This window comes from Pyrus communis, chromosome 1, assembly GCF_963583255.1.
Source record: "Pyrus communis chromosome 1, drPyrComm1.1, whole genome shotgun sequence".
Classification (NCBI taxonomy): Eukaryota; Viridiplantae; Streptophyta; class Magnoliopsida; order Rosales; family Rosaceae; genus Pyrus; species Pyrus communis.
The window spans coordinates 16,115,907-16,133,011 of record NC_084803.1 but is presented as its reverse complement, the minus strand read 5'-3'; the positions used below and the strand labels follow the sequence as shown (position 1 = coordinate 16,133,011).

Here is a 17,105-nt window from a genome sequence, read left to right as displayed (position 1 = left end):
GTTGCAAAACAGCGGACACATTCTCGCTTACCTTCACTACCTCTTTGTTTGCCCTTCTTCTCTTTGTATTGCATAGGTCCTTGAGGAATTTAGCATACTTTGGAACCTGTTTGATTGCATCGAGAAGCGGTATGTTCACTTGCACCTTCCGGAACGTTTCAAGAATGTCTTTCTCGCTTTCTTCCTTTTTTTTCTTGCATGAACCTGTTAGGAAAAGGTACATTGGGCAGATTAGGACGTGAAGTACATGAATTTGAACTTAAATTACCTGATTTGGCCGAGTTAGGGTGATCTGCCTCAGGTTGTGTCGTCTCTTCATCTACTTTCTGGGCAGATTTGGGATTGTTTGGCTCGGTCCCAACTTATTTTCCACCCCTTAGGGTGATGGCCTTGGCGGATTCGAATCCTCCCTTTGGATTGACTGTGGTTGAGCTAGGAAGCTTTCCTTGCTCTCTAATCTGTCCAAGGAACTCAGAAATCTGCCCTATTTGTTTCTTCATATCCATCATCTCCTTCTCGTTATTTGATATCCGGTTGTTTTGATTTTGCAATCCCTGCGAAATAGAGGTTAGTAATTGCATAGCTTGATCACTTTCCAAGGACGTACCTGAATGAGATGATGCCGAAGGTTGTTGGGGTTGTTGGGGTTGTTGGGGTGCATACGGCTTGGAATAAAAACCAGGGGGGTTTGGCCTAAATCCTCCTTGTTGGGCAGCTTGTTGTGGCTCTCTCCATTTGAAGTTTGGATGGTCCCTCCATCCGGCATTGTAAGTGTTCGAGTATGGGTTGTTTTGATTTTGTCCTTGGAAACCAATTGCATTGGCAGATTCCCACCCACCATTCTCGATTAGTTGAGGGCACTTGTCGGATGGATGCCTTTGAATTGAGCACACGCCACAAACTTGGTGTTCTTGTGCTTTTGGACCAATCACAACCTGAGAAACAAGAGAAGTAAGATTAGCAAGTTGTGATTGAATTTCAGAAATAACACTCACCTCATTTACACTTTGTTGCCGTGGGGCTTCCCTTTGGCCCACTCCTTCATATTGTTGAGCGTTGAGCGCTCGGTTGGCTATGAGAATCTTGGCATCCCTTGGTGTTTTGTCCACCAATGCTCCTCCCGCTGATGCATCAAGCATTTGACGTTCGATAGGAAGGAGGCCCTCATAGAAATATTGAAGGAGAAGTTCCTCCTTCATTTGATGTAGAGGACATGAAGCTACAAGGCCCTTGAAGCGCTCATAATAAGCCGGGAATGTCTCACCATGATTCTGTTGAATACCACTAATTTTCTTCCGTAGGAGAATCACTCTCGAAGTAGGGAAGAATTTCTCCAAGAAAGCACGCTTCATACTCTCCCACGAAGTCATAGTTCCCGGGGCTAGTTTGTAAAGCCAATCTTTGGCCTTGTCCATAAGTGAAAATGGAAAGGCCTTCATCTTCAATATACTCCCATCCACAGTGATGGGGGTCATGCTCGAACAAACAACCTCGAACTCCTTGAGATGCTTGTTGGGATCTTCCATGGAAAACCCATGGTACTTCGAAATGTGGTGCAACAAGCTTGACTTCAATTCGAATTCATCGGTCTTGTCTTGGGCAGCCGCGGGGTATTGAATGCAAAGAGGGGCTGCATTAGCCAAACCCGAGGCCGAAAGCTCCTTGATGGTTCTATTATCTGCTGCCATGGCTTGTTCTTCTTCAAAAATCTGATCCGTGGGCTTTTCTTCTACACCTACTTCGTCTTCTTCAAGCTCAGGTTGTGGTGGAGGTTGTGGTGGCTCTTGTTGACTCCTCGTTCTCCTCAAAGTGCGTTCAAAATCACCGTCAAAGTCGGAGATGTTCTCTATAATAGGCCGAGAGCTACGAGTCATACACAGTACCTAAAAAACAAGGAAACAAACAAACTAAGAATCTGAAATAAGAATGCACGAAAAACAAAATATAAAAATAAAGACAAAGGATTAGCAAAGTTGCTAATCCCCGGCAACGGCGCCAAAATTTGATGCGATATTTATATGCACACAAACTAAACCCTATTTGTGACAATTGTAGTAATGATGTAAGTAGGGATCGTTCTAATCGGGGATTAACTAGGGATGCTAAATACTTGACTCAAATAAATAAAACTAACTTTTAAAACACTAAGACAAACTAAAAGAATCAAAACCAGTTTAAAAGACTCCAAATACTCAAAAAACATAAAATAAGACAAATCAAATGAATAAGACTTAACAAAATAAGGGGGGTGATTGTGGTTGGACGAGATTAAATTAAATGGACAAATTGTAATTAAAGGCAAAACGTAAATATGAATGTGATGAAAATATGGATGATGGAATAGCCAAGGGGTTCTTCTCCACACATGTTACACTTGCATACAATATTGATTCTCAGTTGGTCTTTCGATAAGTTGTGAAACTCAATGCTCCAAGTTAATTAGGTCCGCTTAGATTAACTTTCAGATTTCCCTAAATTTGTTGGATTGAATGGAATACGCATTACAACCAAATTATTCTTAATCAAAGTCCCTAACTATGGAATACGCATGATAGAGACATTCAACAAAGATCATTAAGTTCAATGAAAATTATAAGTGTTGACGAGGCATTCGTTACTATGGAATACGCATGAAACTTATGCCAAGAATTCGTTTAACGCGATTGTTTATAAGCAACCTCCACTACTTGTGAATATAAGTTCATAACGATTAGGTGAAACTCACTTATATTCTAGCGTCATATTCATGCATGAAAATTAAGCTTGCAATCTCAATGAACATACATAAATAAGTTATCAATCAAACAGTTAAACGAATTGAATCCACAACTTATGAAATTCCAACCAAAAGTAATCAATTCATATTGCAAATATAAACATAGTTTCGAATCACCCCCTAGCTAAAGGGGGTTTAGTTCCTCATAACTTTGAAATCAAAGAAACCCCTAAACATTCCAACAACTCAAACTTGAATTGTATGAACGTTTAGGCACTCTTCTCTTCCATTCTCATACGTACAAAACAAAGAGAATTAAATTTAAACTTTGAAATCAAAGAAACACCTAAAAATTCCAACAACTCAAACTTGAATTGTATGAACGTTTAGGCACTCTTTTCTTCCTCGTTGTTGTAGCACAAGGTCTAAGTGAGCTTTGGGGATTATGTGAAGTGTTTTGGAGGGATGGGAAGTGGTTGGATAGTGGCTGCAATGGAGGAGAAAAACTGCACAGAAATGGAAGGGGATTTGCGGCACAAGGGTTGTGTTTGTGTTGTGTGAAGTGTATGAAATGAGATGATTCCATTGTGGCTAGGTTGCATGCTTATTTATAGGTAAATGAGAGGGAACATGACAGCTTGGAATAGGTGGAAATGTGGCTGCAAGTTTGGTGAATGATTATGAGTGAATGCATGTGAATGTGGCTAGGTTGGAAAGCTGGAATTTCTGGAATTGTAATGTACCCCACGGCATTGATTGTCTTTGAGTGTTTGTGGCTGCAATGTTTGTTGGTTAAAGATGCATGTGGATGTATTATACAATGGGAAAGTATGTGATTGATAATTAGGGTGAATGGTGGCTGCAATGATGAAGTGTGATGGCTGAAAATGCAAGGGAAATATGGAATGCATGTGAAATGTAAAGGGAAAAGCTGGAAATGGCTAGGAAGGTCACGGCATAGACTTGTTTGTTTGATGATGATGCATGTGATGGGTGGGAACAAAGGGGGAAACATGGCACAAGGGTGCTTGAGTGAATGATTGAATGTGCATGTGGATTAAAGAATGAGTGGTGGTGTAATGATGAAGTGAATGCATGTGTTGATGACTAGGTTAGTGGGTGGAAATCTGAAAATGGCATAAGGGAATGGGAGCTCACGGTTTTGGCTAGTGTTTGAATGTGTGAAGTGTGTGTGAATGCATGTGAAGATGCTAATAAATAATGCATGTAGGGTTAGGAAATAAAATCATAACTTAAAGGGGGATGATTAAAGGGTGTTGAAAGGTTTTGCATGGCTTTGAAGTGATTGTGGATTGGGCTAGAGTTTAAGTACATGAAATGGACCCAAATTGCTCATCCTTGCATGGCAAGGAATGGTGTTTGTGTTAAGCCCATGGCAAGGTGTTATGTGATTGGGTTAGGGCCATTGTTTTGTGTCTTCAAGTGCATACAAGGCCTTCAATTTCATCCAACACTTGGGCTCCAAGTATAAGCTATCCATCCTTAGCCCAATAGTGCTCCAAAACACTCCACAATGCATCCTTTCGTCAAACACGTCTTATTATCCTGAAAACACACAAAAGAAGCATAAAGGACTAAAATAACTAAAGAAACACAACGTAAATGCACGAGAACAAGCAAAGTAAGTCGCCTAAATATGCTCCTATCAGCTACCAACGCCTCTATACCCAATCTTCTTTGTAAATCCGTAGTCGGTTTAGTTTAGGTTTTTTTTATGTATTTAGTAGATTTATGTGTTGCTTTGACAATTTGTTTCTGTCACATCAATGATTTGCGTGGCATTGTTTCTTAGGAAAACTAATGAAAATGACTTGAAAACTTTGAGTTTTAATGATAAGGACAAAATAAAGGATAAAGTGAATAATACCAGGATTGACTTTTTAGTGTAAAAATATGGTTTTTCGTTAAAGTGAACAGTACCGTGACCTTTTTGTTAAAACTCCCTTGTTTCTTTGCGATGGTTTTATGTGAGGCATTGATGACAGATCTGTCACGTCTGTCGTCTTTGTGATAGATTTATCTTAAGATTTTTTATTTTTATGATTTTGAGTGGTGGCCATATAAGAGTTTTAAAATTATTTACTTTCTGTGCGAATTATTTCCAAATCATGAAATTGATCATTTAAGACAATATTTTTGGGAATTTTAACGAAAAGCTCCCGGTACTGGTCACTTTAACGAAAAACTATATTTTTACACTAAAATGTCAATATTTTGAATATTGTGGTACAAATTGTAAATATTTTGTAATAATAGGTCAATTACTTCTATACTTGGCAGTTATTTTTAAATTTGGGTTTTGTTTAGATGTTTATAACTAGGTGGGTTTTTGTTTAGGAAATAAGAGTTGCAAGAGTCTATATTTAAAAAAAACCCTTTATTTTATCATTTATTTTGTCATTATCGTTAAAATTGAAAGTTTTCAAATTATTTCTATTAATTTTTCTTATATTTTTTTAATGCCTCTCGTACACGTACATAATTGTTCGAAACACCCTTTCACTCTCTGTCACAAACAATGACATTTGATAGCACTTGTTAGAATAAACAATTCATTTTGTTCATAAAAAGTCAAACAAATATAACGTTTTATGGTCAATGTCAACAACAAATATATTATGTGATTTTTTTTTTTTAAGAAAAAATAATGAAAAGTGGTTGAAAATTTTAAGTTTTAAGGATAAAGATAAAATAAAGAGTAAATTGAATAATATCATGATTATTTTTAATGTAAAAATATGATTTTTGATTAAAATGAACAATACCGAAAGTTTTTCGTTAAATTTTATTTATTTATTATAGTGTACTAACTTCGTGGACCGTGGTGCTGATTTTTACCAACTTGATTTTGTACAACTTATTATTGTCAACTTTTCTTATAGTGTAATAATCAAATGATTACGTGATACAATTACACGTGTTACAATACTTTAAACAACAAACTTACACCTGGTTTGGTACTGAGGTGATTCTGAAAAAGTTAGTATCAAAAAAAGCTGGGAGCTGTTTTTATGTTTGGTAAACATTCAGCTTCAGCTTTTTTTCACAGTTTTGGGTGAAAAAAAGCCAAAAACAAGAAGTTGCAAAACCCAGTTTTGAAAAATCGGCTTTTTTCCACATCTGTTTTACATAAAAGTTTACCAAACACTATAATACTGTTTTTTTTTTTTCAAAAGCACTTTTACAAAAAAGTTTACCAAACACTCTGCTACTTTATTTCATAGCCGCTTATTCTCACAGCACAGCAGAATCAGCTTTTTTTCAAAACACAGCAATACCAAACCAGCCCTTAGCAAGTTATCTAGAATATAATATTAATAACTAAATATTGTGTTTTGTACGAGTTCGATTTCATTTATTTTATGTACATTGATTGCTTGTGGTAAGAAATTGCGAGTCTCTCAATTTAGTGCCAATCCTCCGCAGAAACTTTTGAGTTTTGACTACCATTATTTTATGCGCATCTCTTGGGTAAATTGTTTGTTAGTTGGTTGTTTGGTCCAAGTAATTGCACATGATCCCATAATCTATATTGGTATCAAATTCAAACTATGGACAAAAAAACTAACAAATATATGAACCTCAAACTTAGAGCCATAATTCGATACCAAAGCCCGAATTGAAGACCCAAACACAACCTTAAGATCCTCATCATGGAACTTAAATGTGAATATAGGTAAATAGGTTTAAACCTTTTTCTTTCTTTTCTTCTTAAAGGGGACCAGTTAGTGATTTTGCTATGGCAGTCCACTTTTTCGATGAAATTTTTTTTTTTTTTTGAATGATCAAAAGTTTTAGTCTCGCAAAATGTCATTATTCATGAATTTGATCTCTTAAAAATTTGATCGTTCAAGTGGTGAGGGAATGAGGAGTCAAATATATTATTTACCTTATAATCACTTTGTAGCCATGAGTTTTTAAATGTGGGAGGTGATGAATGCTTGAATACTTAACTGGTGACAAAAATTATTCTCCAACAATTTCATAAAAGAAAGTAAATTTGTATTGAAATTATATGTTTCAATAACTTCCACTACCTAAACTAGTATAACCATAGAGGTTATAAAAGGTAATCTATAGGTTTTTTTCTAAAAATAAATAAAAAAATCAACCGTTGAGTTGCTTCAGAGTCTCAGACAGTCGGACTAGTTTTCCATGTGGCTTGTGTTTATTGAACAGCCGCATACATTTTATGACCAAATTTGGTTTTTTGTTTGTTAGTGGCGTCCCATTATTGGCAGGGCTAGGATCGGGGTTAATGACTCGTTTGGATGTATTTTTAAAATAGCTGAAAGCGTTTTTAGATAAAATATTTTTGGGCTCCAAAAACATTTTAAATGCTTTCTGCAAGAAGCACCAGTTATGTGCTTCTTCTGAGAAGTACTTTAAGTGTTTTTTTAAGATTTACTTATATTTTTACTAAAAATTGGTTCTAAAAACATTTTTACCAAAAATGCTTTCAATTATTTAAAAAATACATTCAAATGAGCCATAAGTTTTTTCGACAACTTCACTACTACTTAAACTAGTATCTCTACTCTACTAATTAATAAAACACTCACTATCAACTAATACCCTATGAAATTACCGGTTTAACCCATCTAATTAAAACAAAACATGAATAAGAAATATGGGGCAAAAATGTAATTTCACACAACCAAATTTTACTTTTTTTTTCAAAGTCTCATATGCATGTAATCCTAACATATCTCTAATTAAAAAATACAAAATAAAAATAAAAATAAACTTTCTACTCCCACATTCTCTATCACTCTCTTCCACAAAAATGTAATCTCACATAACCAAATTTTGCTTTTTTTTTTTCAAAATCTTATCTACATGTAATCCTAACATATCTCTAATTAAAAACAAAAAAACAAAAAACTTCCTACTCCCACATTCTCTATCACCCTCTTCCTCTCTTCTTCTATTTCAAAAATAAAAATAAAAAATTTTCTCACACGCTTTGTGTGTGTCCATATGCTAGTAACAATTGAGGTTAAAAAAGTAGCCATTGAGTTTTTTTTTTTTTCTTAATTATTATTTTTAAATTATTTTTATTTTGTATGTCAGCCATTAAGTTGCTTTAGGCAGTCGGACAAGTTTTCCATGTTGCTCGTGTTTATTGGACTACCGCATACATATAGCAACAAGTTTATTTTTCCTTGTCCAGCCCCATCATTGGGCACGCCTGACATGAGACTAAGGTCATCTCCAACCAACTTAGTCAAAGGGTCATAGGGCTAAAAATAGATCAGAATGACTTGAAAACTGTCTCCAACCGAGGGCTAGATCAAAGGGACGGTGGCCAAGTGAAAACCCCCAAATCAGGCCAGCTAGCTGGCCATTTCCAACCAGCCTTTCAACCCAGCCCTTTAGCGTCAGAATGTCAAGATTGACTTTGTGGCAGGTGCAAGAATACCACGCTTTCTTCGTTATTGTGGCAAGTGGCACTCAAAATATGTCTAAAAGTCTTATTTTAATATGGTAATTTAGTTTAATTAACCATATTAATTCAATTAAAATAGTAAATTATTGAGGGGTTATGTTTGGCCTATGACTTTTTGGCCCCCTCAATTGGAGATGAGTTTTTTGTCAAAGGGCTATATTTGGCCTATGACCCTTTAGCCCCCTCGGTTGGAAATGGTATAAAATATGGTCTGACACTGTTCATTAAAATATAATTTCTAGTAAGAATATAGGGCTAAACATGGACCTTTGGTCCTCCTTTGGTTAGAGATAGCCTAAACTAACCACTTAAAGCCATGTGATATTTTACCCTAGGTCGAACATGACGAAATGGGATCTTACTCGGCAAAGTCGTTTGTCTGGTCTTGCATCGCACTCACATTTTTATTTTAAAATCAAATCGCATTTTAACTTAAATTGTCGATTCTCTAAATCTTCTTTCTCTTCTAATGTTAGAAATGTTCCAAGTTAAAATTTTTGTTATCTCCATCATAAAGAGATAGAAACTTTTAAAAAAAATCGACAACTTGTATCTCAAGTAGTTAAGATTATTTAATTTGCACTCGAGATCCTAAGTTTGATCTACATCTCCAAATTTCAATTGTCACCAAATAAAAAATCAATAGCTATCTTCCAATCATAATATTAACTTAGATGAAGCCCGCACACTGTGCGCGTGAATGTAAAAGATTTCAAGAGAAAAAAAAAATTTATGGAAGATAGAGAATTGGGGGGAAATGTGAAGGAGGGAGAGAGAGTAAAAGGTGGGAGTGGAGAAAGGGGTTTTTATTTTTATTTTAATAAATTAAAGACATGCTTATTAGTGATGGAAGAAAAAAATGTAAAATTTTTGTTGTGCCAAATTACTTTAATTTTTATGTTTTATTTTTGATATTTTACATTTAGTTATACATGAAATGGTATAACAAGTATTTACTTCTTAGTTTTTGGTTGATAAAGAGATTGAAAGATTATTTCATTAATAAGAAGTATAGATAGATAACTCTAGTGTTTAAATATCGATATGCAAATTTATGAAAATATAAATGAATATATCGATATTGGTTGCCTTAAATTTGCAATGTAGTAGGTATATCAACTCATTCAAATTTAGTCGAAATTCGAAAAAAAATTCTCATAAAAAATTCAAACGTTTGCTATCTGAAATGAGTTTTGAAAAAAATTATGTGGGGAATCGGTAAATATCGATATTTATTAAATTTTCTATATCTTGCTGATATAGGTTGAAGTTTGCATTTCACCCCACATTTTCATATTGATCCTTAACTTTCAAATATTTTGACAAAAATATCAACAATTTCGCAAATATTTAAACACGGGTTAGTTCCCACTTATTTTGACAAATGTAAAAGAAAAACTATATTATTCTAACAAAAACACAAAATAGTCGGGGAAAAAAAACCACAAAATATTAACGAGGAAAAAAGAAAAAAGAAAAAAAAATAGACGAACCGAACACAGGGATATACCGGGCCCAATAATGCTGAGCGGGGACGTGTCGTACGCAGCGAGGCAAAGCATTCACATCGAAGCGTTTTTCGCGTATTTAAGCATTCAACACCTGTGCGGTTCCTTTCGCGAAAGTAACGGAGTCCACCATCGTCGCCTAATCCCGTCATCTTCTCGAACCAGTAGTTATGTTGCAGAGACCTCGACGCCGCTGCGAAGGCACCGCCATGGGCGCCATCGTCCTCGATCTACGACCCGGCCTCGGAATCGGACCCTTCACCATCGGTAATCGCCAGTTAATTTCTCAATTTTTCCTTGATAATTGTAGAACTGATTCGAAATTGTTCGTTTCTTCGACCTAAGAGTAAGAATTATTTGTGAAATTGAAATTTGAATTGAATTATTTGCGAGCGATTCATCTCTGTAAAAATTTAAACTTTACCATATTTGTCAGCTGATTGATAACTGTGTAGGTTAAATTTGAGGAGTTGTTTTTTTTTTTTTGGGATTTTTAGAGTCAAGTTGATGGTGTAGAGATTGGATATGGATGATTGATTTTGCATGTGTTCGTTTTTGAAATAAATTCGTTGGTGTTAGAACAGCAGCTCGGTGAATTTTCGGAGTTGAATCATTGATTGAAATGTTTGTTACAGGAATGCCGATATGCGAAGCATTTGCTCAGATAGAGCAGGAGCCTAACATTTACGACGTTGTCCATGTGAAGTATTATGATGAGGTTGGATCAGTTTACTAAGTTGTATATCATTATGGCCTTTGTAGTATAACGTAGACGCATATTTTGTAGGATATCCGTTTTTCTTTTTTTTCTTTTGTTAATCTTGGACGTATGTACATGTTTCACGGACTGAATCAAATGGCTAAATGATTCGTAAAGTGCATGTAATTAAATAACCAGAAGTTGTAACGAGAACTGATTACCGTTCTTCTCCCATGCAGGAGCCCCTTAAGTTGGATATCGTTATCAGCTTTCCAGATCATGGTTTTCATCTTCGCTTTGATCCTTGGTCACAGGTTTGTTTTTGCTACGCCTAATTTGTTCTCTTTGGTGCACGTGCCTTGTTTCTTTGCGTAAAAATTTGTTTTCACATAGGTTGTGATGTTTTGTTTGCTCTGACTCCGCATAAATATATGATCCCGAGGATTATGCATCTATTAAGTATTGGCCTTGGAACTGTGGCTTGTGGTATTTACTCATCAATTAAAATTGTTACTATTTAAAGAAAATGCACAAATAATTGACCGGATTTTGTTATATTAATGGTTGTAGTAGCTAATAGCTTGTGTTGAAAGTTACCTTCATTGGTATTTGGTACAAAAGAAAAATGCCTGTGGGATGTAAAAGTGGAATGCCATGGGTGGTCCATGAAACACTGGCAGATAGCCATTATCTTCAGCTATTATTTTCTTTAGCGTGTTATATGGCTATGCTTTTGATTGTCGTATCTGGGCTATCCTATTTAAAATGACTGGTGAATTTGTACATGATTGGTATTCCTGTTGGGTTGTAATATCTATAACTACCTCCTGTTATGATATGGCTGGTTGATTTGAAATTTTGGTGCAGAGGCTACGCCTTGTTGAAATATTTGATATAAAACGACTTCAAATGCGCTATGCCAATTCTTTGATTGGGTGAGTTACTTTACTTGAGACTTTCTATTATATACAATGGGGCATACTATTGAATTTTGTCTCTACTTTCAGGGGACCATCCACTCTAGCAACTTTTGTAGCTGTATATGCACTATTTGGGCCAACTTTCCCTGGAATTTATGACAAGGATAGAGGTGTCTACACTCTGTTTTACCCAGTAAGTAAATTTAACTTGATCTTTATATTTCTTTATTTTTATCTACTTATGAATCATCTTACAAATTGGAATCTGTTTAATGTATTTTCCAATCATGACTATGGTAGGGGCTTTCCTTTGCTTTTCCAATTCCGAGCCAGTATACAGATTGCTGCCTAGATAGAGAAGGTATTTTACTGACAGTGTTTACTTAATAGTTTCTTGCTTCAAAGAGTTTGCAAGCACTAATTACTTGATCTTTATTTGCTTTTGATTATTAAAGCGGAATTACCATTAGAGTTTCCAGATGGAACCACACCAGTGACATGCCGCGTCTCCATATACGATAGTTCTACAGATAAAAAAGTTGGTGTGGGGTCCTTAATGGATAAGGCTTCCGCTCCTCCACTACCTGTTGGCAGCCTCTATATGGAAGAGGTGCATGTTAAGGTTGGACTTCTTTCTCCATCTTCACGGCAGCATTTCAATGGTTTGTTTATTTTCTATTAGAATGAGGGGCTTCATGGAGAATTTAAATCAGGATTTGAAGAAGGATCAAAGGCTTTTGCTTTGTTGCTTCCTTAGTGGTTTACTATTGGCCCCTTATGTTACTGAAGTAAATTCTGTCAGTGAAGTTGTTTGACATTGGCGACTGTAGTTCTTGGATGTGATTCAGTTCAGTTTTTATTTTATCCAGCTAGGGGAAGAATTATACTTTACTGTTGGTGGTCAGAATATTCCTTTTGGTGCATCACCTCAGGCAAGTGTTGTTCTCCTGCAATGAGTTCTAGTTAGTCTTTGTTTATGGCTGGGCATTTCTACCATTGCTCTGTTGTCTGTCCTGTTTAATACCTTCCTATTTTACAGGATGTTTGGACTGAATTGGGTCGTCCTTGTGGGATACATCAAAAGCAGGTACTGCTGATGTCATGTCTAAGCAGTGTATGCTTTTCTGATTGCATTTTATCACGTTGATGATTGTTGATTCTGTTTGCTTTGTAGGTAGACCAAATGGTTATTCATTCTGGCTTGGACACGCGCCCACGGACAACTCTTTGTGGCGATTATTTCTACAATTACTTTACCCGTGGTTTGGACATTTTATTTGATGGGCAGGTATTGACTTATTTCTGGTTGTTAATGTACAATCATGATGTTTTCCATGGTAATGTTTGTATTCGGAAGTTCACAGATCACTTTTCTTTTTGTTTGTCTCCAGACTCATAAAATCAAGAAGTTTGTTTTGCATACAAACTATCCTGGCCATGCAGATTTCAACTCGTACATAAAGTGCAATTTTGTCATATTTGCTTCTGATTGTAAGTCCATTTCTGATTCGAAGTTTCCAGTTGGATCTGTGACGCACAATTCACAAACTGATATAACATTAATTAATCCTTGCAGTAGGGGGTTCTTATCAGGATGTCAATAACTGCAAACATAGGATTACAGCAAGCACAAAGTGGGAGCAAGTGAAGGTAAGCTTTCTCTTGGCCGTTTCTCAAACTGTTACGTATGTACTTTTTTCCATTGTTCTCCGACAGTGGGGACTTTCTCATTTATAGCATCTTTCATCAGTGTATTCCTTTCGGTGTATGTTGATCCTGATTGGGGTGATGGTAGTAACAAAAGATTACTTTTTGTAGGAATTCCTTGGGGACTGTGGCCGAGCTGCTATCCAGACTCAAGGTTCTACAAGCAATCCGTTTGGATCTACTTTTGTATATGGTTATCAAAATGCTGCATTTGAGGTGAGTTGATGAATGCTTGAATCGTCGTTGCTTATTTTTTCTATCCCCTTTGCAATAATGGGGAAAAGCATGTTGTAATTGAAGTTGATATTTTATGCAGGCTTCCTTTGTTGTGCAATGTTGTAATTAAAGTTGATATTTCATCGCCCAAGTTGGGTTTATTCCACCTGTGTGTTATGGTTGTGCACGGGATTGCTAATAAATATTATGTTGATAATCAACAGGTGATGAAGAATGGTTACATTGCCACTGTGACCCTTTTCCAGTCGTCGTGATTATATTGCAAATAAGGTACTCTTTTAGCAATATCATGTTTTTGTACACATGGGCAAACATTATATCCCATCTTTGAGATGATCATCAACAATGCTTGTCAATTGCTTTCATCTGCCGGTTGAAATGTATTTCTTGGTTCACCGTTTTGGTTTTCTTTCGGCCGTTGGATGATGGCACTTCAACAGCTGGTGAAAGCGGCAAATACTGTTTGTAGATGTCAGCTTGGCCGGGCTCAACAATTGTACAGTTGTATATGTTAAGTTTGTACAGAATAATCTGGTACTGTAAAAACATGTAAGTATTCTGTATCTTGTGTCTGTGACTGTTTAAATGGAAGTTTGTTGTGCACGTCCCCAGATTGTATGATGGTGTTCACAGTTGGTCGACAGCTTCAGATTTCTCGCAACCGAATCCGCTTTCTATTTTTGAACTAGTCTGAGTATCTTCCTCATTCAAAACCATGCACGAGACTTTCACATCGTGTGAAAGGAGGAAAAACTCATCTTCCATTTTGTGCATCTTCCTCGCATGTGTATAAGCTAAATTCTTTGATGTCTTAAATGTCGGAAAATGGACTAAATCTAAATTTTTTGAGGAATTCGTCATCAACGAACAACTGATTTTTTTTTTCTTAATCGTTTCGACCTTGGCTCCATTGGAGCAAGTCGGAAAGGAGGGGAAGGCACTGAAGTTGTTACTTTTTACATTTATAAACACCCTTAAAAAAAAAAAAAAAAAAAAAGGATTAAAAGAGGGTTAAAAAACGTTACATTCCGTTGCCGGGACTTGAACCCGGGTCTTTCGGGTGAGAGCCGAATATCCTGACCAACTAGACTACAACGGATTTGATGTTCTCTCGTTTAATAATTACTTTTGTACGCACACAACAAGCCAAAGCGACTAGCAGTCTAGCACCTTCCTTGGTTTTCGGCAGCGCGGAAGGATTAGGAGGGTTTTAGCCTGTTTAGCCTTCTCTTCTCCTCTCTCCGCGCCTCTCCTATCCGCTGCAGACGGCAACGACGCTGTTGCTGCCGCCACAGTCCACCGCCAAAACCCAATCAACAACGCCATCTCCAGCCCCTTCATCTTTCACCATCCGCCATCAGGTATGCTAAATTTTTTCTCAATTTTTTTCACCTTTTTTCTGCTATAATTTTCTTTGCCGGCTCAGAACTATCGTAGTCTGTGAGTCCAATTTCTTCATAAAAACAAAATAAATGGATTACCTTTGCAGTTGTTAAAAACCCACAAGTCAACTTCTCTCGAATTTACTGCAAATTTCAGTTCCAGGTAAAACCATCACAAGTCAAGAAAATTGGGATTTGGGCAGCCAATTGGGATTCAATTGCATTTTCCTGGCATTGCCTTGTTGGGTTTGTGCTCCGGAATATCACCATAAATTGTCAGTTATAATGATTCAGTGGTTATCCAGAAATGAACCATTTTTCTTGATGCAGTATATTTGATTCTGTTTCTATGTTTCGACAGAGAGTACTCCCCATATGACTTCTGTTTCGGGACTGACTGGTAGTCCCTCCAGATGCTGCTTCCAAATTCCAGCATGCAGTTCTGGTTCACTACGTGGGCAGGTTTCAAATTTTCCTCACCGTTGGAAGCCTGCAGGAAAGAATGAGCTACTTCGTGTGGAAAGGTACAGCAATGGCAGTATGAGTTATTAGATAAAGTAGTGTGGTTGCCAGCTTGGTTTGTTTATTTGTTTTCTTTCTAAAATCAAGCAGAAGTTATTGGACTGGTTTTGCACAAGGGTTGAGCGCGCGGAAAACACATCTGATCAAGCTTGCCATGGATGCATCCTACGGCGATATGTCCAATGAACCAACTGGTAATTTTCATCTTATTTTTCTGGGGGCCGTTGTATTGTCATTTACTTTTGGATGTTGTTGAATATGTATGAGTGCTTGTGTATAACTTCCTTCAAGCTTGAACAGGCTGGTCCTTATTGCACAAAACTAAGAAAATTGGTATGTAGAACTTAACATGAAGGATTCTTAACAACCGTTCAGCTGGTGCATTTGATTACAGCCTTTGATGTGTCTAAACTTCGTAACCAAGTTGAACCAAAACAGTTAGGTGTATTTGTAGGAGTCTTAACACCAGTAGCTTGGTTAGGTTAGATGTATTTCGTTCAACCCTCTTAATTTGATAAATTACCATTGACCTGATTCACTTTTAGAGATTGTAACGAATCAGCATCTTTATTTCTCTGAACTGTTTTCTTCTTCACTGCCTTTGCAAGTAAAGCTATCTTTCCTAGGATTAATGTGAGGGACCCATACAAACGACTTGGAATAAGCAGGGATGCTTCGGAAGATGAGATTCAGGGTGCAAGGAACTTCCTTATCCGACAGTATGCAGGTCACAAACCAAGTGTGGATGCAATTGAATCAGCCCATGATAAAATAATCATGCAGCAGTTCTACGACAGGAAGAATCCAAAAATTGACTTTAAGAAAAAGTACAGGGAAGTCAATCAGTCCCGTGTTGTGCAGGCTGTGAGAAATAGGTTCCGAACTCCGTCCACAAAATTCATTATAAAAACGTCAATTGCATTTGTAGTGCTTGCAGCTCTCACTGTTCTATTTCCAACCGAAGAAGGTCCGACTCTTCAAGTAGCCCTTTCCTTGTTGGCTACCATTTACTTTGTATATGACAGGCTTAAGAGCAAGTTACGAGCTTTTCTCTACAGGTACGTAGATAATTTCTGTTTAATCACTGTATTTTGTATGGCTCTGTATGATTTTCCCCATATAGGGCAACTGAAACTATTCTTTATTATACTTTATGGTCGTCGGCGCTCTTGAAAAATCCTACCAAAGTTTTCCCTCCAAATTTTAAGTCCGTGTTTCGAGTCCCTGCGTCCAAACCTGAAAATGTGGCAATAGTGCAAAAGGTTTGATTGAAGTGTTTGCTTTGGTGCAGTGCTGGATCATTTGCTTTGTCGTGGCTCTTGGGAACCTTCTTGATGGTGTCTGTGGTTCCACCTCTACTGAAAGGACCAAGGAGTTTCGAGGTGACAACGTCATTGATAACCTATGTGCTACTCTGGGTCTCGTCGACATACCTGAAGTAATTTCTGTTCTTGCAACGCACCTCAATTTTGTTGGAGTGGAAACCACCGATTTTCTCCGAGATTTAGCTCATGCACAAACGTTTCCTTCATCGAGACGGTGCTGATAAATCTGGCAAATTGTAGGACAAGAGAGGTATTTTATGTCATTCGGAGAAAGGGTGTAAAAGTAGATGAAGGAGCCGATTGGTTTAAGAAATTGACCTTTTGTTTCTTTGTTTTTGTTAATTATTATTAATCAGTCAATTATTTTCGTTTCGATATAAATGGAGCGCATAGTATATATCAAGGGTCAACTGATCAAGGCAGAGAATTTGAATTTGGTTGAGAACTGCGTCCTTAAAGGCATAAAAAGGCAGATAATTGGAATTTTGAAGAGACCTAGTGACGCATCCAAACTTTTCTAGGTTGTGATCGCTCAGATAAAAGAAGTCATCAACGCATTCGACACCAGCACCGCATTGATTTACTCACCAACTGAGATTGGTCAACGAGTTGGCACAC

At 36.8% G+C, this 17,105-nt stretch overlaps 2 protein-coding genes and 1 non-coding gene across 6 annotated transcripts; 2 read left to right on the top strand and 1 right to left on the bottom strand.

The window, feature by feature from the left end:
- The first annotated feature begins 9,735 nt into the window (after window positions 1–9,735).
- LOC137743157 (PHAF1 protein At3g51130) lies at window positions 9,736–13,861 on the top strand. The gene is made up of 15 exons (XM_068483053.1): window positions 9,736–9,961; window positions 10,330–10,412; window positions 10,634–10,708; window positions 11,262–11,329; window positions 11,402–11,507; window positions 11,615–11,675; window positions 11,770–11,936; window positions 12,184–12,246; window positions 12,354–12,401; window positions 12,489–12,602; window positions 12,706–12,805; window positions 12,891–12,964; window positions 13,133–13,237; window positions 13,462–13,528; window positions 13,677–13,861. The coding sequence occupies exons 1-14, from the start codon at window positions 9,865–9,867 to the stop codon at window positions 13,510–13,512; spliced, it is 1,212 nt and encodes a 403-aa protein (XP_068339154.1). The 5' UTR covers window positions 9,736–9,864; the 3' UTR covers window positions 13,513–13,528; window positions 13,677–13,861.
- Window positions 13,862–14,284: 423 nt separating this feature from the next.
- TRNAE-CUC (transfer RNA glutamic acid (anticodon CUC)) lies at window positions 14,285–14,357 on the bottom strand. Its single transcript has one exon. It is a non-coding gene; the product is annotated as a tRNA-Glu (tRNA).
- A 72-nt stretch (window positions 14,358–14,429) lies between these two features.
- Window positions 14,430–16,868, top strand: LOC137734527 (protein CHAPERONE-LIKE PROTEIN OF POR1, chloroplastic-like). Of its 4 annotated transcripts, none has more exons than XM_068473780.1 (6): window positions 14,430–14,619; window positions 14,798–14,886; window positions 15,002–15,164; window positions 15,250–15,356; window positions 15,776–16,220; window positions 16,454–16,868. In XM_068473780.1, the coding sequence occupies exons 3-6, from the start codon at window positions 15,016–15,018 to the stop codon at window positions 16,602–16,604; spliced, it is 852 nt and encodes a 283-aa protein (XP_068329881.1). In that variant the 5' UTR covers window positions 14,430–14,619; window positions 14,798–14,886; window positions 15,002–15,015; the 3' UTR covers window positions 16,605–16,868. The 4 variants fall into 4 exon arrangements, with proteins under 4 accessions (XP_068329881.1, XP_068329877.1, XP_068329887.1 ...); XM_068473776.1 differs by having other exon boundaries at window positions 14,798–14,915; XM_068473786.1 differs by having other exon boundaries at window positions 14,748–14,886.
- Window positions 16,869–17,105: the final 237 nt, after the last annotated feature.

Bases quoted from the DNA above. Each gene is read 5' to 3' on its own strand.
- LOC137743157 (XM_068483053.1), top strand. From the start codon at position 9,865: ATGTTGCAGAGACCTCGACGCCGCTGCGAAGGCACCGCCATGGGCGCC. The intron at 11,508-11,614 runs GTAAGTAAATTT...TGACTATGGTAG, and splicing joins TCTACACTCTGTTTTACCCA to GGGCTTTCCTTTGCTTTTCC. The intron at 13,238-13,461 runs GTGAGTTGATGA...GATAATCAACAG, and splicing joins ATCAAAATGCTGCATTTGAG to GTGATGAAGAATGGTTACAT.
- LOC137734527 (XM_068473780.1), top strand. From the start codon at position 15,016: ATGACTTCTGTTTCGGGACTGACTGGTAGTCCCTCCAGATGCTGCTTC. The intron at 15,357-15,775 runs GTAATTTTCATC...TTGCAAGTAAAG, and splicing joins TATGTCCAATGAACCAACTG to CTATCTTTCCTAGGATTAAT. The intron at 16,221-16,453 runs GTACGTAGATAA...GCTTTGGTGCAG, and splicing joins TTACGAGCTTTTCTCTACAG to TGCTGGATCATTTGCTTTGT.